Source organism: Limanda limanda, chromosome 11 (genome assembly GCF_963576545.1).
Source record: "Limanda limanda chromosome 11, fLimLim1.1, whole genome shotgun sequence".
NCBI classification, from domain to species: Eukaryota; Metazoa; Chordata; class Actinopteri; order Pleuronectiformes; family Pleuronectidae; genus Limanda; species Limanda limanda.
Window position 1 is genome coordinate 20,449,897 of NC_083646.1, and position 22,313 is coordinate 20,472,209.

The 22,313-nt window shown below is 41.1% G+C and overlaps 2 protein-coding genes across 2 annotated transcripts; one reads left to right on the top strand and one right to left on the bottom strand.

The window, feature by feature from the left end:
• The first annotated feature begins 2,297 nt into the window (after window positions 1-2,297).
• LOC133014584 (G-protein coupled receptor family C group 6 member A-like) lies at window positions 2,298-7,850 on the top strand. Its single transcript, XM_061081850.1, has 6 exons — window positions 2,298-2,500; window positions 2,825-3,119; window positions 3,684-4,487; window positions 4,843-5,055; window positions 5,292-5,415; window positions 6,748-7,850. The coding sequence occupies exons 1-6, from the start codon at window positions 2,298-2,300 to the stop codon at window positions 7,848-7,850; spliced, it is 2,742 nt and encodes a 913-aa protein (XP_060937833.1).
• Window positions 7,851-15,310: 7,460 nt separating this feature from the next.
• LOC133014585 (importin subunit alpha-6-like) lies at window positions 15,311-18,771 on the bottom strand. Its single transcript, XM_061081851.1, has 10 exons — window positions 18,748-18,771; window positions 18,341-18,472; window positions 18,149-18,237; window positions 17,961-18,060; window positions 17,664-17,827; window positions 17,048-17,126; window positions 16,784-16,909; window positions 16,568-16,695; window positions 16,160-16,338; window positions 15,311-15,348 (listed from the first exon to the last, which is right to left on the bottom strand). Exons 1-10 carry the CDS (start codon window positions 18,769-18,771, stop codon window positions 15,311-15,313), a joined length of 1,059 nt encoding a protein of 352 aa, XP_060937834.1.
• Window positions 18,772-22,313: the final 3,542 nt, after the last annotated feature.

The following is a 22,313-nucleotide window of genomic DNA, read 5'->3' on the forward strand; positions in this document are numbered from 1 at the left end:
GAGGGGGCAGTGAGTGAGTGAGTGAGTGAGAGCGAGAGAGCGAGAGAGGGGGGGGGGGGTGCGCCGTGGGTAGAGGCGTGCGACGCCAACCTCCGCTGCTCAAGTAACGAGCCAGTTTTGAGAATGTATTGAAAATTGAAAATGCGCGCTCACATGTCTGCCTCCACTCACTCATCATTGTCGAGTCCTCCTCGCTCGTCTCCCGGCGCACCTGCTGCTGCTGGGCTGGTGAACCCGGCACCACATAGGTCCGTCAGTTTGGCACATTTAGCAGCCTCCACCTCCAGAGACTTCAGCTTTTTTTCCCGATGCTTCTCAGCGCCACCCGGGCGTTTTTTTACTCTTATTATCCATTAAGTTAAGTTTCTGTCTCAGCAGCAGCCCGTCCCGCGACTCCCCCCGCCAATGCCATGAGGTCCCGCCCCCCCCGCCCCCGGTTTGTGTTGTGATTGACAGCACTGTTGGGGCTCTCTGAGCCTGTCAGCCCATGATTGATTGACAATGACAAACAATAGACCAATAATATGTGTCGATGCTGGCAACACACTGCTAGCCCTCTGTAGCCAATTGGCCGGCCCAATTGGAGGGAATTTAGAGAGGAAGAAGAGAAAAAAAAAAAACAACAACACAGCGGACCAGACCGGCCCACATTGGGTCAACGGCCCACCGGGATTATGCCCGGTAGGCCAGATGGCCAGTCCACCCCTGATTGGGAATCAGTGAGCTGGTAAAGGGACAGGGGATACAAATGATGCACAGCCACACTGAAGTGTGTGTTTTTAACCATATGAAATCTGAGATTGTTATTCATGCCTTCATTTCCTCTAGTTTGGATCAGTGCAACCTATTCACCTGCCAGAGTCAACAGAGTCTACATAGATTACAGCTAATCCAAAACACAGCAGCCAGACTCCTCATCAATTCAGAAGAGAGCATGCTACTACGAGTCTCCCTGAAAAGATGTGTCTTATAAACTCCTTATTTTCTGTTAAATCTCTACTAAAGACAAAGACAAGACATTTACAAAACAGAACAGCTGGAATAACTGGAACAGTGAGAACAGGCCAGTTAACAGAATGAAATGACAAGAGTGTGTGCGTGCATGTGTGTGTGTTTGTGTGTGTGTGTGTGTGTTTTATATACAGAGTGAATTCTGGTAATCTGAGACATTGGGTAATGTGGGACAACTAAACTTCAGTATGTCTACTTCCTTTTCTTACGAAAGCTAGTCAACGGGACTTTTACGATAAGTTAGCATGGATCTCATGCAACTGAAATCACATGACTTTATTGGTTAATGTCACACAAAGGGGCGGGGCAAGTGTCAATCAGAAGCTCCCCCTTGGAATTGATTGACAATGTCAATGACTTAGGATTCAGAAAAGATTAATGTTAAGGATATAGATATGTCTTTAATTTGACAATGTTCCCAATTCTTATCAAATTTGTGATGTACTCAAGCAACAAAATAAGCAAAATAAGTTGTTTAAAATGTGTTTTAGTTCATTTTTTTTTTTCAAACAATTGTAGTTGTCCCACTTGCATGCTTTAGGTAATCTGGGACAGTCACTTACGTCCTTTCAATGGTGAAATAGGCATTTAGGGACTTCATGAAGTAAAAAAAAGAAAAACTACAGAGGTGTTGTCAGACAGGAGTTGATGGTAAATACAGTTTGTCTGAGATAGTTATATCAGAAAAAAATATTTTTATTTGATCTAGTTTTTACTCTTGTCTCATTTTTTTATTCTTCAACATTCAGTGCTCTAGTGTCGGTGATCGTCAAACTGCTTTTACAATTTTTTTAATTGTTTACTTAAAAATGTTCATTGTTAACTTGTGAAGCACCTTGAAACTGTGTTTTGAAAGGCGCTATATAAAATATAAATTCTTCCAAGTACTCAAACTATTAACTGTTCATTACCATCAGCAGACATTGTAATGTTGGATTCATTTGTCTAGTTGAAGCTCCTCTGACGTGGGGGTTTAATCTTTTTCTGTGGTAGGCTATATGATCGTAAACTGATGCATTTCTTTTTTTGCACAACACGTGCTGTGGGCTGCGAAATGCGTAGGCACAAGAGCAGATATGAGGAAAGCTGCAGAACAATGACTCCCTCACTGACAGTCATGAAGTGGGCAGGGCTGCAGGGGAGAATGTGAGAAGAGAAAAGTGTGAATGAGGAAGCAAGAGAGAGTTTTCTTTTAGCCTTGGGAAGATGCTTAAAAAGGAGAGTATCACTCTGCCAGAGGTGAAAAACCAGCGAGCGCTCAGACAGCAAACACAGAGGATAGTGATATGGCCTGGGCTGTTCCTGTAATCTACTTCCATGTCACAGTTTTCCTTATTATTATGGATACAGGACATGCCACTGAAAGTTATACCAGGAGGATGGAAGCTACAGCTCCAGGAGATATCATCATCGCCGGACTCTTTCCCATTCATGAGGATATACAAAAAAAAAATGACTCTTTCACACTACAACCAGAGCCATGTATCAGGTGAGATCATCCAATTTAATTAAATCAATTATCCAAACATTTGATTCTCAAAGATGTTATCAGAGACTTGAAGAAGTCACAGCATATTTCCAAAAGTGCCATAACAAATAAACGTAACAATCATGAACTCACCCTGCAGAGATTAGGCGTTGGATAATTCAACCTTTGTCTCATATGTAGGGATTTTCAAGTACTTTTAGTTTTAGAATTATTTGTATTTCTAACACAGTTATTTGATCTCTGTCTTCTTGTCCCTCACACTCTCCATTATATCACAAACATCCTGTATTTATTATTGGAATAACAAATGTATTGTTCTCACAGGTTTGAAGAAAGACGCCTGATTTTGGCTCTGGCTATGATCAATGCTATCGAGGTCATGAATAAGTCGCCTCTGCTCAAGGCTGTGAACCTCACTCTGGGTTACCTAATCGTGGACTCTTGCGGTGATCCCAGCACAGCTCTGAGAGTCACAGGAGACTTCATGCAGCGGGACAACTGCTACACAGAGAGCAACACCTCTACCTGTGGACAGCCAGTCATGGCTGTTATAGGTGCCTCTTACTCTGAAATATCCATTGCCATCGCCAGGCAACTGACCCTCCAGATGATTCCTCAAGTAAGCTGCTGACCCTCTGTGGCAACACTGACACACATAGCGGTGACTGTTATAGAAAGCAGCAGAACAGGTTTTCAGTGGCAGCTGATGAACATCAGCAGCTGAACCTTTTATGATCAAAGTGAGGAGCCACAGATAAAGCTGCATCCTCTGTTGACGGAGATCTTGAAACTCCTTTATAAACCAGACCATATAATTTCAGTTCGGTCTCCACATGGACCTCCTCTTTCGTGGTCCCCATGTGTCCTCCGTAAGATGCAGCCCCTGAATTGAGACACATATGCATCTTAACCTGTTTGCTGGGAAAGTTACAAGTGAAGCAGTTTTGTGCGTTACCAAACAAAACTATGACCAAACTAAAAAGTTTGAAACTTACACATAGGAACAATCGCAAAGAGTTCATGAGAGGTTGTAGGTTGCAAATCAAGATCTGAGTAGATACATATTACATTACATTGCATATCATTTATCTGACGCTTTTATCCAAAGTGACTTCCAACAATTGCATGCATTCAACCATGAAGTCACTTCTTTAAAAATGATATCATCTGTTTTTTTCTCCAGATCAGCTATTCATCAACTGCTGTCATTCTGAGTGATAAGGGTCGCTTCCCTTCGTTTTTGAGGACTGTTCCTAATGATGAACATCAGACAGCTGCCATGGTCAGACTTCTCCACACCTACGGCTGGAACTGGGTGGGAATAGTTACCACAGATGGAGATTATGGCCGATCAGCTCTGGAAAGCTTTGTGTCCCAGGCCTCTGCAAAGGGGATCTGTGTGGCTTTCAAATTGATTCTACCTCAGTCTGTGACCAGTCATGATATCTACTCTGAAATCCGGGCCGCTGCCACAACCATCCTCAACAATCCCAAAGTGCAGGTCATTGTGTCATTTGCCAAGTCGACTCACATGAGGTATCTTTTCCAGGAGCTGAAGCATAAGGCACTGAGAGCAGGACAAAGCATGGAGTCAATGAGAAGAGTTTGGGTGGCCAGTGACAGCTGGTCCTCCAGCAACCCTGTGAGAGTAAACGCGACTCTGAGGGACATAGGACACGTTATGGGCTTCACCTTCAAGAGTGGAGACAGGTCATCAATTGAGAACTACCTGAGCAGGCTGGAGGCATCTGGCCATGAATTTACAAGGAATAACCCCTTCATGAAGGAGTTCTATTTGCAGCTAAATGCCAGTAAAGGTTTTGAAGACACTAAGCTTATTTCAGAAGCTGTGAAAAATCTCAGGAAACACACTCATGCGGCCACTATCCTTAGTGTTGAGATGGCTGTCAGTGCCATTACTCAGACTGTGGCTTCTGTCTGCAGGAGCAGAGACTGCAAAACACCAGGCACGATGCAACCCTGGGAGGTAATTACACACATGTGTGTGTGTGTGTGCGTGTGCGTGTGTGTGTGTGTGTGTGTGTGTGTGTGTGTGTGTGTGTGTGTGTGTGTGTGTGTGTGTGTGTGTGTGTGTGTGTGTGTGTGTGTGTGTGTGTGTGTAAAAACAAGGCTGTGGAGGTACCCAGAGGTCTCTGGCTCCGGTGGTCTTCACCAACTTGGCAAGAGGCCTGAGTTGAGCTGAAGTGCAACAAGTGAGCAGCAGACCCCATAGCCAAGGGTAAAAGAGATGGACTCTGCACAGGGATATTTATCATTGTCATAGTGCGTTTAAGACTTTTCCAAGGTACTGGGATGATAATGAAATGTCTTCTATCCTGTAGCTGCTGAAACCTCTGTTATTCCAAGAGTTTGAACTTAGAGGAAAAACCTATAAGTTTGACAGTAGCGGTGACATCAGCCTGGGCTACGACCTGAAAATGTGGTGCTCAGATGGAGGAAATAATCATTTCACTGAGGTTGTGGCTGAATACCACCCATCCACCAACGACTTCACTTACACCAATGTGAGCACCAAGCACCTCCAGGACTTTCAGGTAGGCCCTAATCCTGCTGCTCTTAGGAACGTTACACACGCACAGACAGAACTTGCAATACTGCAAAATGTGATTACTGAAAACATGCAGACCAATAAAGCTGAAAACATCATTTCAAATTCCACTTTTTGTATATACAAAAAGTAGAATTCAGGAAAATGTTACATGAAATATAATACAAAATAAGAAAAGAACAATGACATGAAGTGTTGAATGTATCTCTCTGATTTCTGCAGTACATCATCTCCAAGTGCTCCAACAGCTGCGTCCCTGGAGAGTTCAAAAAAACAGCTGAAGGTCAACACACTTGTTGTTATGAGTGCATCAACTGTACTGAGAACTACTACTCGAATAAAACAGGTACGTCACCCCTGCACACATTGGATTCACTGGACACATTCACTGCATGTGCACAGTAAATAAAAGCTGTAAGGGTGTGTGTGCTTACAAATGTTTCCTGTGGTGATTCCTGTCCAAGCATTAGATCATCAGATTGTTTTCCATCACAATCAGACAGAATGAGATCACACGTGTCTGAATATATGCATAACTGAGTTGTATTGATATTTGATGTTTATTCACACAGTTCACTCAATGCTGTGTCGTACAAACAGTCTGTGAAAACAACTTTGATAGTCGGCACATTAAAATGCTTTGATATTCAGAGAAGCAGTAACAGGGCCGTAGGGAATGTGTGATATGATGCTACAAGGACAAGGTTTGTCTCTGAATCCGTTCTGTTCTATATTTCATTGTAACTTGTTCTTCCTTGAAAGGAAAAAAAATCCAATAAACACATTTGAAAAAAAAAAAAAAAAGTGAAGCCAATACATCTTTGCTGCCCCCTGGTTAACTTTGTTTTTAAATCACTTTTTATAAGAAAGATTTTAAAAAGTACTTTAATAGCAAAGCAAGAAAAGTTAATGAAAACTTGAACACATAAAAGCGGTTATATGACAATTAAAATAAATGAACATGTAAAATAAAAGGTGTCGCGAAAACGATTAAAAAAACAGTTAAAACCCAACATCACATGAAAGCAATCTATACAATTAGGTATTGAGATGTGTAGTTTATCAGTAATTTATCAGTTTATCAATAATCTAGTGTTGCCTTAGAATGTAACTGCATCTACCTTCTTCTGCCTTTTTCTTCAGAGTAAAAGCACAGCTTTTGTTTAGTATAAGCAATGCTTAATTACCAAGCTTTGGTAATCAAGCATTGCTTCAACTAAAACTCTCATTAACAATTAAATGAATAACCATAACCAAAATGACCATATAGATAGTTAGCTAAGTTGAAGGATATAGAGTTCTTGACAGTGTAGAGGTTGGCAAAATGTACTTTTGCAACATTAATGAAAAAACATTTGTGAAAGATAATAAAGTATATTAACACAAATTACTAACAGTGTACTTAATATTTAAAGATAATATATATAAGCTTCGCAGTAACAGTCAGGTACAAGTTCTGTTACATATGGCCGGTGGCCCGCTATGTCTAAATTCAAGGGCACTTAACAATAACAGGATATTTCGCAGCTTGACCAGTTAACATTGAATATCAGATATTCAAATGTTAAACGAAATTCTTAAAATTTCAACAAAGATGCTTATGCTAGGATCTCAGAGTCAGAAAGGATCTTTTTTTGCTTTAATCCGCACCTGTGCTTGTAATCCTCCATCCCTGCAGATATGGATCAGTGTCTGAGCTGTAACATAAGCAGAGAGTGGTCGGCAGAGGGCAGCTCCAGCTGCACCCCCAAAGTCGTGCTCTTCTTCTCCTGGCAGGACAGATTTGCTGTGGCACTCCTCACCTTTTCTGCCCTGGGCATCCTCCTGGCTGTGATGGTGTCAGCTCTGTTTTTACATCAGCGCGACACTCCTGTAGTGAAGGCTGCCGGAGGGCCACTGAGCCAGGTCATCCTATTCTCTCTGGTCATCAGTTACATCAGCGCGGTACTGTTTGTCGGTCGGCCCAACAGTTTCCAGTGTAAGGCTCGACAGGTGCTCTTCGGTATCAGCTTCACTCTGTGCGTCTCCTGCATCCTGGTCAAGACCCTGCAGATCCTGCTGGCCTTCCAGTTCAACCCTGCACTGCAGGTGGTTCTGCGGAGGCTCTTCAAGCCTTACGTCATGGCCAGCTTCTGTGTGGCCTTGCAGGTGATTGCTTGTATCTGCTGGCTAGTCCTCAAGAGCCCATCTCTCCAGATCGTCATGCAACCAACCACTCTGCTGGAGAAGTGTCACGAGGGCTCATATTCGGCCTTCGGGGTGATGTTGGGCTACATAGCTTTCCTAGCGTTGGTGTGTTTCATCTGTGCCTTCAAAGGCCGTAAACTTCCACAGTTCTACAATGAGGCAAAGTTCATCACCTTCAGTATGCTGCTCTACCTGATCTCCTGGATGCTCTTTGTTCCTGTCTACGTTTCCACCTCAGGAGTTTACCTTTCGGCTGTGGAGATGGTGGTCATTCTCATTTCCAACTACGGCATCCTCAGCTGTCATTTCTTACCAAAGTGCTACGTTATTATTTTCAAAAAGGAACAAAACACCACGACTGCTTTCAGGAACAATGTGTATCAATATTCAAGCAAAACCTCTGAATCTATCTCTGTATCTGGGAGTTCAGTGTCAGAGAAACAGTCTATTGGTCAGGATTTCATCTGTGCTCTGCCACCCTCTCTACCTGCAACTGGTTACCTTGAATATGGAGTAGTGACAACGGGAACGAGCAGCACAAGTTTACACAGAGGTCCAGCAACACAACACTCCTTCAGAAGAAGCAGCATATAACTGTCATTATTTACAGTGGGTTGTGAGGAGGGACGCAGCTATTTGACTTTTACATTTTTCTGTCCCGATAGTGAAACTGATACCTGGCCTTTGGGTAGGGGCCAATAAACATTACAGATGTTTAATTAATCCTGTATACGTAATTGTGTGAGAGACACTGGAGCAGTCTTCATGTGTAATGCAACATCAGGCGTGGCTCGAACATTGCTTTCATGAGACATTTGACATTTTTTCATGAGACCAACAAATTATACCTTTCTGTAAAGCTTAAGATGTTTTCCAACCACATCAGAATAAATCATGGAGATATCATACTCAGAGGAGACATGGGACACATAGTGTTAAAAAATAAAATTCTGCCGGAATTTGATCATGTGGGAGGGGTCACTTTGTAATGGGACACTTATATCAGGCTTTTGTCACCATGCTTTATGCTTGTCAAGCTCAATATGACCTATTTTATTTTTCATGTAAACACAATTTCCATAAAGAACCCTAGCCTAAGTAAAGAAATTATAACATGTATTTAAAGCATTCTATTAAAGGTGTATCACATTTTTATAAAATCAATCAAAATTCAATCAACAGCAAGTAACAATAAGAGATTATTTTTCAGTAATTTGTCATTCCATTTGGGCGACTCAGGGAACAGACAGTCCTGGCAGGTGAGAGACTCATCATCATCGATCACCCCATTGTCTTCTCCACATGTTGCAGAACACAGGACAGACTCTTTTTGGATCACCACTAACTAAAGAGCTTTCTGATAATGGTCTAGTTTGCTAACCAGACAATCACTGCAGAGGTTACGCAACACCCCTGTAGTTTATCTTTTTTTTAACCCTTAATGCACATTTCTCCTTTTAGAAAATTAAGTGACTGTCTCAGATTACCCAAAGCATGCTGTCCCACATTAAAAAAACATGTTTGATAAAGTGGGTCAACTACAAAATGTTTGAATGCATCACAAACATAATTTTATAACAATAAGGAACATAGGTAAATAATAATCATAATTCTTAAGTGTCAGTATTTTTTCCAGTTAAAGGCTCATCATGTTAATTTGGGGCTCTAAACAGGTCATTTGTAACTCACCATCTCGGTATCTTATTTATTAATGCTTCTGCTACAAGGTAATGCTAAACTGGTGACTTGGTCAATGCAGTGGTGCAATAAAACAGACAGTGTTTCACAACGAAGGACGGAGAATGTGAATAAAACAGACCGGCCCAGAGGACATAACTTGTTTTTTTGCTTTTTAATTTTTGTGCTGCTTCAGGTCGGACTGGCCAAAGCACAACAGTTCCCTTAAATTCAATTAGGCCACACCCATTTGCAGATAGTCATAAGCTCCCATCAGACATCCACTGAACTACTGAGATCTTCCGGCCATTCTCTGGATGGGCTGTATGTCTGAACCACAAGTGTTGATGATGTTTCCAACACACAACGCAATCAAATGTATATGTTACGTCCTGCCTCGGTCTGCTGCCCCCCCCCCTCACCTGAGCACTCCAGAGATTGTGTCTGTGTGTATACCGCGGAGAATCTTCTGCTGCGACGTTTATGTGGGCAAACTCTGTTGAGAAAATACAGACCCAATTCTCTGGACATGTCTGAAAACGAATATTGGTCCCCTAAATCTGGCTATCTTTTTTGTTTTGTTTTTTAAAAAATCAAGATCTATGCATTACTCCCTGGGAAATCAAAGTCAAACAATTTAGTGAAAGACGTAAATATAAAATATATATAAATAAAAAATATATAATATATGGTAGAAGTGTGTGCGTGTGTGTATATATACACATATATATGTTTTTCAATCAAATTTTTGAACCATCAATAAGATGATAAGCTTTAAATGGCCACTGAAATGGTCCTTCGCTGAAATCCTGAGAGGATTTAACCACAATGACCAGCATTAACCGTGTCCGTGGGATGGGTGATAAACTCTCACTCAGGTGTTTTCTGTGATGAGGTTGTGCGCATTTTTCAGTAATGAGGAAGAACTAACAACTGTCCAGTCACATAGTCAAGACAAACCCATCAACGTGTCCTGGGGCAAGATACTGAAATCAAATTGCCCCCGATGGCTGTGCTGTCAGTGAGTGAATGGATGACTGATAGATAAGCGCTAGAAGCACCATCTGATTGTGTGGATGATGGGCGTATGCGACTCATTGTGTGTTCACAAATTTTTTGAGTGGATACCAAGACTACAAAAGCACATTATAATGCAGCCATTAACATCGCATGAGTGCCTAACATTTTTGCATAATTTTTAAGTGTTGGCTCTGGCAAAAATATTTCAGATTTTGGGGTTGTGATTTGTTGGATATGTGTTGAACGTTGGTGGGGCATTAACCTTTTGTAAGGAAAACGCCTGAATAAAATGTAGTACTTATTTGACTGAGAACTATTTACACTATTAATCACTTAACCAAGTATAAGCAATTCAAGATAAGCCAACCTGAGGGCAAGAAGCCGTTATAGGCAGCCAGAGGTGAGGGCGACAGCTCAGCAGGACGCTCTGCAGCCAAACAGGTTCCTCCACATTGTATGAATATGAGTAAGCTGCTTGACTGAGAGTGGCTGAAAAGCTTAAATTCTTAAGACAACACTTTAAATGTCTCAGATATCGAGTGGTAGGATTTTCACACAAAGAACAGAGTGCACAAGCTGCACTTTGAAAGCTGCTCAAATTCTGCATTTGGACACATACACACTGTCTTGTTGGATACTTCAGCACACAGTAAATGTGAGTTTGTTAGCAAAATGCAAAATCACGAGTTCATACAATTTAACTTGAAGAAAACGAATCAACTAAAACAAGAACAGCTGGAGGAAAAAAGGTGAAATTAAATACTTAAATACATGTTGCAGGCTCCAGAGAAACTGGATTGAATGCTGTGTGATCCAGTCATTTGAGCGTGTTTGATGAGAACCCAAATTATAAGGGGGGGCTGTGGATGAGCGCTAGAAGAGTCTTCCTCCAACCAGAAGGTCGTGGTTTGAATCCCAGCCCCGTGCCAAGTGTCCTTGGGCAAGAAGCTGAGCCCAAAATGGGTCCTCATAGATGTCGGATGCATTTATTGGAAATCGCTTTGGATAACAGCTAAATGACATGTTATGTTTTTAAAGGACAGAAGTGAAAAGGATTTCTTTCTATTAACGTGATACCGTCACACACAGTGAAAGTCCTCATGCCAGTTTGTAGAGGCTGTGTATGGACAGGTGTTCTGGATGATTATAGTCCCCTAACAGAGGCAAAAAGCACAGCTCTGTTATTTACACAAATCAGATTATTATCATGGCTGTGTCTGAGTTTTATGTCAAACTGCTGTAAAACCTCTTCGTCCTCTTATTATCTTTTTCATCTGTTTATATGTTTGTGAAAATTAATTAATCCGTCACCATAATTATGTGATGCTGGCAGAGACAAAACAAAGACACCATTTACTTAACTGCTACAGAAAATCAAAAGGACATTGAAAGTATTGCACAGAATGACGTGATCGGTCCTGATGGGAAGGTGGAAGGCTTCAGGTGCTGCTCGTCATCAGGTTTCACAGTAAAAAAAATCCCCTGCTCCGAACTCATCCCTGTGGTTGTGCAACATCCAAGACAATAAGAAAAAAATAACAGGGGGAAAATGTGACAACATAACATATCAGATTTCACAGCGAACTTCTTCTCAACATCCTTGTTCTTGAAATGATGGTAAATGGCCTGTGTTCACTGTATATAGTTTCTGGTCTTGATGGTTATTGTGTAACCCTAAATGAGAATGGTCCTTTGATATCCTGGAAAACCAAAAAGCCGCCAACTGCTTCCCTCTCAACTTGCGAGGCAGAGGATATAGCTTTAGCTGCAACAGCACAAGGGTGTATGTACCCAGTACAACTGATAGAAGTCATTGATGGATGTAAATACACACCACCTAAGGTTTACGAGGATAAATAGCACAATAGCTCTGGCGAGATGCGAGCATGTTGACATAAAATATCATTTTGAAAGGTCAACTGTGAAGAAGTTTAAGATTTTCTTTGAATATTGTCCAACAGATCAGACGGTGGCAGACGTGATGACAAAACCTGCAAGTTGTTAAAGTTTGAAAACTTTTTGTTTGGAATTCAGGCAAGTATGTAAAATATGCATGAGCCTAATGTTGTTGTTTGTCTATAAGAGAACAATGTGAGAGCAAGTGGGGGACTTCACTTACGTATGTAAAAAATGCTCTCAATTGTAAATACTTAGCTTCAGTTTATGTGGAAGCAGCTGTGATGACAGCAAATAAGAGATGCTTTAAATGGCTCGCGATCTGTGTGTGCAAGATCAATAAAGTTTCCTGGTCTGGCACTGGATGTGCACTTCAGCATGCGGAGTGTGGAAGACCGGAATCAAACTGTTGACCTTCTGCTCTACCCCTGTGTTTTTGAGAAACGGTAAGTAGGGTTGCGATACCTGGACAGGTGAAAGACACAGGATCTCTCCTGGAGAGCATTGTTTAGTGACTGCAGGGAAAGTACCAGCCAAGGAGATCAACAGAAACTGGAAACTCTGGCGCAGCTGTGAGGAATGTAACCTGTTCTGAGGAAAAAGCACCACATTGTAATAAGATATGATTGAGCTGACATTCCACAGACTTGTCATCCATTCTAGCCCACACTTAAGAAAATAGTGACGTTTAAGAATGAACAGCCTGACAGGTATTTCATTGTTTCATTTGACACATGACGTGATGAGCTCAAACCTCCTAAAATACTTCAACAACTTCCGTGGTTAAAGGTTACTTATTAGTCAATCAGGCTCATGATTATATTTAGACATTGAAAATCCACTCTCCCATAAGTTTAGTTCAGGTGTTTAGTTTCCCTTTTAAAATCCTAAATCAAATATATTTCTAATAACTTGGGCACTGACTGACCAGTATTGCTGATGTGTTTTCTGGCCTGGGGAAGACAAATGTGTTGTCGACAAGAGAAATAAGTGTTTTGCTCACCATTAGGCCTCTGATTAATTTGAGTGTAGCTACATTAGTGCTATTGAGTTTGCTGCGTGGTGGATTTGGGAGTGGACCGGTTGTAGAGTGCCTATATCTGCAGCCTGGCGACGTTACAGGTGCTGGTGTCATTTGTTTTGTAGTCGAGTGTTTCTCTCCCATCTGCTACATTGCTACTCTTAAGGAGCTATACCGAGTCCATTACGCTCTCAACTTGCAACCCTAGCTTGCTCCCCCTCTGCCCAGAGCGTGGTAATAACAGATGCCCATCAACAAGAACCGGCAGTTAATGATTTATCTAAACTTTGGGTTATAAACAATGTATATTAACTAACCTACTCACTAGTAAAAACTGGAAAAAAGCTATCTATAGTTGTCAAATTAATGTAGGAGTAAAAAACATGTCCCTCTGAATGGTGGGAGAGTAAATGTACTCAACAGCAGTCAGCTCTATTAACCAGTTAAAACAAGCATGAGAATTAAAATACAAATTAGAACTTTGATGCCAGTGTGTAAGGTTTGCAGCCAACAGATCAGTTTATTAATTCTTGTTACACAATGTAAGCGTGTGTCACCCCACAGGCATCACGAGAGATACCAGGATCACTGTCACACCTCCGTCATCCAGTCGGTGTTAGGAAGCACAGACTGTGGCTGCATACAGCAGGTCACTCCTGGACACGAGCTGCTGGACTTCTAACACATTTCTACTGAGAGCCACAACGACACAGCAAATTCAGGGGGAAAACAAAGACACTACGAAAAACTAAAAAAAAAATTATACAATTATACAAACCAGAAATATTAGAAAACTATACACAATTCAATGTGCTTGATGTAATTTCTGCATTACAAACATTTTCCATTTCACATAAATATAGATTCCTTTCATGTTTGGTTCTCCACCAATTATTGTTTTTGTACTTAAATGCATGTGATAAAAAAAAAATGGTCAAATCATAGTTCAGGGGTGGAGCCAAAAGTAGGAACAAAAACACTGCGCTTCCATCTTTAGACTAACCACGAAACGAGAACACGGAAAAATAAAGATTTAAGTATAACAGCCTAGAAGGAAAAAAGACAACCTCAAAACTAAAAAACTGTCTGGGTCATTGAAAAGGAAAAGTAGTGATTCAGGATGAGTGGTGTGTGAACACAGTGACTGAATTCACTTATAATGCATTACAAGACAGAAAACATAATCGCTCATCACACCTTCCTGTTGCCACTTAAATACTTTTACACTTTCTTACATGTATATATAATATACAAAACCTCCCTAATCAGTTGACGAATCCCATCACAAGAAGGAAATGATTGCAGCCAGAAAGAAAACAAGATAAACCATGATGCTTATTCAGAGAGACAAACAGAAAACAGATCTCATTTAAGTCACAGGGCTGTTGCACAGACTGCATCGTATAACTGACAGGACCTGGCCTGCTCTCATACTGCTTTCTGAAATAAAGACCACTCAAAGAAAGCAGCAAAAACAAAAGCAGTCGCAGCCAGCACTGTCACAGTCTCACTCAACACTGTCACAGTCTCACTCGGAACAGTAGGGCAGTGACGTGATCCAGGAAGCCGCTGCCTTCAGAAGAGACTCAGGGGCTCCCTCACTGCTCTCAGAAGACAAATAAATAAAAAAACCTCGAGTCTCCAGTTGTTTTCACGGGAGAGGACAAAGAATCCAGAGAGCACATGCAGCAGAATACTTACTTACAGAAGTATGGAAAGACCAGGATGTACAGTAATACTGTATTTACGGCCAATGCCTGCCCACAGCCTGCTGACAGGTCAGCCACTACACACTGAATCTTTCAAGATTGGAAATAAGCCATAATAGCCTCCCCACTTCTTTCATTTTCTTTCTCTCCGAAGACTAAAGAGGTAGTTTCACATTCAAAAAAGGGATATGGATGCTGATTTGGAGACAGTAGATTCTAATTGAAACATAAATATTAACTTCATTTAGAATGATAAAGAAAATATATCAGGAAGTCAAAGGAATATCATATTGTAGTGCTAAAACAGAGAATTCTTCTTAAAGTGAATTGGCTTTCCATGGCATCGGCCTTTCATCAAGGGAGAGGAAACCAGCAGAGCTGACCCTTCCATTCAGGCTCCCACAGTCTCAAACGGAATCAAGGACCCAAATGAGCTGTCACTTTCTATCTCCTTATCCACAGATCTCTGCGTCTCTACAGAGTATGCATTGTTGTGAAGCCACAGAATAGGCCATGTGGGGAGGAGCTGGTGGAGCTGGCCCAGCAGAGATGAGATCCCAGGAGAGTCTGCCGGCAAGCAGGCCGAGGCTCAGAGACCAGGATGAAGGAGGTCGGGTTAAAGCTGGAAACCCTCCATGGGCCCTTCCTGTTGCTGGAAGACAAACTGGCCTTGACTCTGGTCCACCTGTGGAACCAGGCTGGCATCCTCCTCCTCCACGCCAAAGTAGTGCTCAATCATGGCTCTGCAGGAACTCGATCTTGTCTAGGCCTGCAGAGGGGCATCAACACATACACAGATTTAAGAGTTTAAGTTTTAAAAGGTGTTTTCTTCAGGAAACATTCCGCGTCTGTGTTTACAAAAAGCAGGATTAAAAGGCAGATTAAACTAAACATGCACGTCTGCTATATGAAAGAATACTTCTAATGGTAAATGCAGGTGTGGATGTGAAGTGGATAGTTTGAATGACACAGAAGACACGATAGAGCTGTGTGTAGATCCCACAGCTGTTTGTCACTTTAGAGGGCACTCTTCTAGCCATTTAAAGTAAGCTTACTTAAATACTATTTCAGCTGCTTCCTTCATGAAAGGTATGTAGTCAAGCTGATCAGTAAAAGCCTGATGAGACCTTTTCAGAAAAAAAGACACTTAAGCCTACAGAGATGAGTGGAGTGTCGGAACCAGACGGGGACACTGAGGCGGCCACAGGAGAGGAGACTTATGTTCCAAATCAACAGAGCAAACTACAGTACTATGCAGCAAAGAGCCAGTCAGGTTGCATTTCTCTGTCTGAACCGGTTCAATCCCGAGAGAAATCTATCCGAACCCAATGGTAGGTTTTTCAGTTTTTTCAGAACCCAACTCAAGGCTGATAGTTGATATAAGCTGCCCAGAGTTTGTGTTACCCTGTCTGTGACACGTATGGTAATTGCTTGTTTTACCCTGATTGTGTGTGCAGTGTTATTTCATTTAAAAAAAAATAATAATAATAAAGTGGTGGTTAGCTCAGTCAATGTGACAAAACCTGACCATTTGTTACAATTCTGGGATGTAACATGTGTGATGTGCTGGAGAGTTGTACCATAAGCCTCCTCAATGAGGGCACAATAAGGGTTGATGCCTGTTCCGTTCTGTTTGGCCTCCTGTTCTCCCAGTCTGAGGATGTTCTCAAGGCCGTTGAGAGACACCTGCACGATCTTGGAATCCATCACAGTCAGCAGGTCACACATGGGTTTAATGGCATTCAGAGACACCAGATACCTGTTCACACAGGGACAAATGTTATAAGTTCAAGTACTCTGTTTCTGCTGAAATTATCCATTTTATTTTATTATCATCTTTATAAAACTTCTGTAAAAATGTGTCTTTTTGATTTGAAATCATGGCCAACTGACAGAAAAGCTAAAGCAGATAATCAAATCTTGAATTGTTTCTGTACTGGTCTTGTTCAGAGTCCTATAGAAGCCGTGAATTAGTCCGGTAAACACACCGTATCTGTGCAGGAGTGCCCCCGGAGGTGGCGTTAGTAATGGCCCACGCTGCCTCTGTCCTTGTGCGGAACTCGGCCTTCTGAAGAATTTCAATGAGTACCGGGAAGATGTTGGCATCAATCACATTCTGCAATGAAGATTTATATTGTCAGCTGCACTTAAGGGCCACCTTTCTTCAGGCACGAAACACTAAACCCAAGTAAGGCGGCACTTACCTGAATCTGAGCCCTGTTTCCTGCTGTGATGTTAGACACAGTCCAGCACGCCTCCTTCTTGATGGACTCCTTGGGACTGCTGAGGAGGTGCAGTAAACACGGCAGTGCTGAACAGTTCAAGATTACCTGAGAAAACAAACATGGAAACAGACAGCAGATTGTAATTTTTCTATCATTAATATCTATATCATCATACTGTGTTTGATCACTGGTAAACTAGCCAGAAAAGAAATTAAGTGGGGGAATCAGGAGCTGAGCTTGTACCTGAGTCTGGATGTCATCTCCTGTTACAATGTTGCCCACCGCACGTAAAGCAGGAGAAACCACCTTATAGTCGCTGTGCCTGTAAAACAGTGTGGAGATTGTAAATGACCTTTTAAAATGTGACATTTTCTATACTTAAACATGGAAAAACTGAGTATTATTTTAAAGATGATCAGGTTATACTTGTAGTCTGCATTAATTTGTTCAGAAAAGTGCAGACATCAGTTCAGTTTATCAGCTTTTAAACAACAGAGGACATCCACGGAAACCAAAAACTCAAGACCATTTCACTGAGGTGGCTATTTCCCATGCATGTGGCCACTGTGGCTTTGTGGGTTGTGCAATTTTGTTCTCGTCAGATTTGTTGTATAGATTCGGGGGGTGATGCTACTCAACTAATGAAATCTGTGAATTCCGGTGAGAATTCTAACTTTGGGTGAGTGATATAGAGATGAGAGACAGCGATAATTGAGACTGGACAGACTCTTGCATGTTCATTCTTCTGACACGTCTGTTCCAAGGTGACGACGGTTAAATGAAGCAATGTGAAACAACAACACAACATTCCAGCCAAAACATAAAACCGGGGCAGGATGTATAACTGTCATTTTCTTACATGAGCAGCTCCACCAGTCTGCGGCACACCCCGGAGTCTATGACCGTCTGGATCTTCTCATTGGGGCCGTCAGAAAGGTAGGACAGAGCCCAGCAAGCGTCAGCCAGCACATCTGGATCACTGCTGAACAGAAGCCTGGACAACACACTGAGAGAAGGAGATACCTGACACACAAGAGACAAGGACAACAGAGACATATGGACAGTTTAATAAAACCGCTGGATGATCACAAATTAATGCTGAAAGCAGAAATACTGAGGTACAGTATTCCAATTTAGTCCTGACAAGAGGACTCACCTTGGCAAAGTCCGGTGGAGGGTTCTTCCCCCGGCAAAGGTTGGACAGAGCCCACACTGCATTGCGGGTTGTTGTGAGACGGTTGGATTTGGCAAGTAGCCTGGACACAACAAAACAGGATCCAATTGTAATATAATGTTGAAATGTAATGATTGACACATTCAATGAGAGAGAGGAAGGACACTCACTGCTGCAGAGACGGCAGGATCCCACAGTTCAGCACATAGTCTCTGCACTCAGCATTATCTCCTGCTATGTTCCCCAGTGCCCATACAGCCTGAAACAAAAACACACAGTCAACATAGTCCAACAGACGATATTCGCTTTTGAAACAATATTGTTCGATGTCTATAATAACATATTATCTTGTAGCCTCTCACCTGTTCCTGGACATCCTCATACTCAGAGTTGAGCAGCTCAATGAAAATAGGAACAGCTCGGGTTTCAATCACCACCTTGGTGTGAAGGAAGGTACCTGAGGCAATGTTGGTCAGTGCCCAGGCTGCCTCAAACTGTTACAAACAAACAACACACATGGCACTTTAGTCAGTCTAAAATAACCACACAGGCAATCATTTACACCATGATTAAATACATGAGGCTCAAATAATAAAAAACATAATATAACCTATTAAGTATTAGTCTTTACAATGCTCAAGTATAATTTCAAAGAAATGAATAACAGGAGAACAGATCAGAACTCATCCCTTCTTCAATGTGACCGATCAAGAGAATGAAAGTGGTTTAAATCAACACGTGTGCATGAAGAGATTAGAAGCCAGTTCACATGCACTTCTGAATGAGTGTACATTCAAGTCGTAACGTGACGCCAACGCAATTAAGTTCTTCCACTTGCGACACAGTTGATCACCCAAAATATATCCATTCAGCAAAAAATATCAGGATTTGAATTTGTATGTTTTTACTCAAATTGTAATACGTGTGTGTGTTTGTTCCTTACAGTTGAAACTATTTTGTTTAATCTCTTTTGTTTTCATCAGTGAAAGAGTGGAACAACAAGTAGACACTAATAACGCTGGGAGAGATTATGACTTAAACTACAGGTCAAATTATTTACTGTGTAGAAATACGGCACAAACCTTTTGAGAGTAATTTTCTGAATTTCTGAGTAGCAATGAGCTGCTGGTCTGGGTCTTCAGAAAAGATCATCTGAATCATGTCTGGAGTTATTATCCCATCCTGCAAAAAAGATACATATTCAAAATCATCCTCGTGTTCAAATCACTAGTAGCCAAGCACCGTTATAGATGCAAATGAAACCCACACAAGTTGAGAGAAAGAACTCAACAGCAAACTAATACTTACACCGGCGACAGGTACTGTGGAGCTGACATTCCAGCATCGATTCTTCACTTGTAGGTACAGATACATTTCTCCTCTTGAACAGCTGTGGGAAGAGTCAAAGTCACATGATTAGCTTGCTGGTAGGGGGATAGTAGCCTAGTCATGGATCCCAGTTATGAAACAAGGAGTGCAGGTGTTCGATTTAAGCCATTTTAGGGGACTCTATCGGAACAACCTGTTTGAATATGTCAATTTCGAGAACAAAGATTTCTAAACTGGGTGTATTAAGCTGGATTGAAACTTTTAAAAAACTGCTCTTGATGTAAATATAAAGTGTTTAAAAATGAAGGGCCCATTCTAGGGTAAAGAAAACAACAATTCATACAATTGAGAGCAGTGGTTCCCAGACTTTTTACAGTCCGTACCCCTTCAGACATTCAATCTCCAGCTCAATCTCAATCTGTTCTATCTATTATACGGTCATTTTTCTAAATAAACTGGTGTTTTATTTCGGTCACGTAACTTTTTCGCTGAACACAAACCAACACGGTATTTGTCGGACCCATTTGTCAACAAACCAGGTGAATCCAGCATGTCTGTTTAACCCTTTGATACACAACATGGGTCAAAAGTGACCTGATGGAGTTTTAATTGTAAATATCTTTGCAATAAATTTATTTCATCATTCAGAATCCCAGGAATTCCTCAATTAACCTGTTTTTGATCATCACAAATTCTTATTTTTATTTGTCCTTTTTTACTTTTTTAATAAAAAATCATTTTTGTATCACTACCCTTCTAAGGCACAACATGGGTCAAAAATATCCCGTATTCATTTCATATGTTATTTCATGCATGGCTGTGCTTCTTTGCTATATCTTTTAAAATCTATTTATTTAATCTTTTAATATAACAAAGTATTTATTAAAATACCTTGTTTTTGATTACCAAAAATCATTATTTTCCCTTTCTCTGTCTTAATTTTTTAACTAAAATAGTTTTTTTATTTCTACATCAAGTTTACACACATGGGTCAAAATTGCCCCATGTATGCAAGTGTGAATTTGATAGGAACCTTTGATTTGAAAATGTTTGTAGTTAGGAACATGTTTACTTTGGACAACTTTTCACATGACACACTTGTCAGAACTACTTGTCAGAACTAAACGGGCTGCTTTTTCACATCTGATTCATGTAAGTCTTATTTTACAATTGTTTTACCTAAGAAAATATTTGATATCCTGTGAAAAGATAACTGCACATAACATTTGAACATTAGCCTACTTCCCTCTACTGGTGGGAAAGAGAAATATGTCCAATATTATTAGCTAGCTGTTAACATATTCTCTTTTAGCTAGCTAATGTTAGCTTATGTAAGCTAGGTCAATTCTAGCTAACGATAGCTAGGTCAACATGACATTCTCTAGCTAATGTTAGCTAATGTCAGCTAGGTCAACAAAATACAACTTGAAATAGAACAGTATACTGTATACTTTATCAACTGATAGTTGAAAATATTATTTAGATTTTCTTTATCCACAGTGTTAGTATGGCTCATCACAGTCATTCCAGATTTACAGCTGAACAGGTAAGAGCTGCTAAATGAAGAACAGGATGAAGATGAAGCAATTCTTAATCCTGATTCTGAGTCTGACATCTCTGATGCTGATGACCTAGGCTATGTGCCACAGGGTCAAGCTGGAGTTGTGGGCGTGAATAGAATTCAAGCTCTCCTAGATATGTTTTCATGCCGCTTTATATGGCAGAAAAGTTGTCCGTTTTCATGCCGCTTTTTAACGGCAGAAAAGTTGTCCGTTTTCATGCCGCTTTTTAACGGCAGAAAACTTGTCCGTTTTCATGCCTCTTTTTAACGGCAGAAAACTTGTCCGTTTTCATGCCGCTTTTTGACGGCAGAAAAGTTGTCCGTTTTCATGCCGCTTTTTTAACTTCAGAAAAGTTGTCTGTTTTCATGCCGCTTTTTAACTGCAGAAAAGTTGTCAGTTTTCATGCCGTTTTTTGTCCGAAGATGTGGCGCTTTTTAACGGCAGAAAAGTTGTCCGAAGATGTGGGTTAAGAAAAATAAACGCTGCCACCACCCAGTCACAGGAGGACATCAGACAGGAGGGCCAAGTGAAGAGGAAGAGGTGCAAGATCTTCCCAGCTGCCTTCCGTAGTGAGGCTCCGTAGCCACACCTTAACGGCCGGTCCGTGAAAATATTGTCTGACATCCAACCTTGTCTTCTTGTCTGCAAGTGTTCATTTTTCACTAAAGAAAGTAGCGCGAGTAACAAACTCATTTAAATTTCATTAATTGTAACTGCGATACTTGATTTAAAAAAATACTTTGTTACATGCTTGTTACCGCCAAAAGTAGTGGAAGTAGTGGAAGTGTTGGGAGTAATGCGTTACTTTGTTCAACAGTTACTTTGTAACGCGTTACTCCCAACACTTCTCGTACCTAACTACATTTTGGAACTTTTGACCTCATACGTGCCCGGTCGTAACCCTGAGGTCCTCAGTGAAGACCCTGCTCACCATCCCACAGACCAGGCTGAGGACCAGAGGAGACTGGGCCTTTTCTGTTAGGGATCCCACTCTGTGGAAGAATCTCCCTGAGAAGATGTGTCTGATAAACTCCTTATTCTCTGTTAAATCTCTACTAAAGACAAAGACAAGACATTTACAAAACAGAACAGCTGAAATAACTGGAACAGTGAGAACAGGCCAGTTAACAGTATGGAATGACAAGAGTGTGTGCGTGCATGTGTGGTTGTGGTTGTGTGTTTGTGCGTGTGTGTGTTTGTGCGTGTGTGTTTGTGTGTGTGTGTTTTATATAGAGATTGAATTCTGTAATTTGAGTAATCATTGGGTAATGTGGGACAACTAAACTTCAGTATGTCTACTTCCTTTTCTAAAGAAAACTTGTCAATGGGACTTTTACGATAAGTTATCATGGATATCATGCAACTGAAATCACATGACTTTATTGGTTAATGTCACAGAAAGGGGAGGGACAAGTGATTCAGAAAAGATTAATGTAAAGGATAT

Bases quoted from the DNA above. Each gene is read 5' to 3' on its own strand.
- LOC133014585 (XM_061081851.1), bottom strand. From the start codon at position 18,771: ATGTACACTCATTCAGAAGTGCAT. The intron at 16,910-17,047 runs GTACAAGCTCAG...TTGTTTTCTCAG, and splicing joins GAGATGACATCCAGACTCAG to GTAATCTTGAACTGTTCAGC. The intron at 16,339-16,567 runs GTGTGTTTACCG...CTGTGTGAACAG, and splicing joins GGCACTCCTGCACAGATACG to GTATCTGGTGTCTCTGAATG.
- LOC133014584 (XM_061081850.1), top strand. From the start codon at position 2,298: ATGGCCTGGGCTGTTCCTGTAATCTACTTCCATGTCACAGTTTTCCTT. The intron at 3,120-3,683 runs GTAAGCTGCTGA...TTTTTTCTCCAG, and splicing joins CCCTCCAGATGATTCCTCAA to ATCAGCTATTCATCAACTGC. The intron at 5,416-6,747 runs GTACGTCACCCC...CCATCCCTGCAG, and splicing joins CTACTACTCGAATAAAACAG to ATATGGATCAGTGTCTGAGC.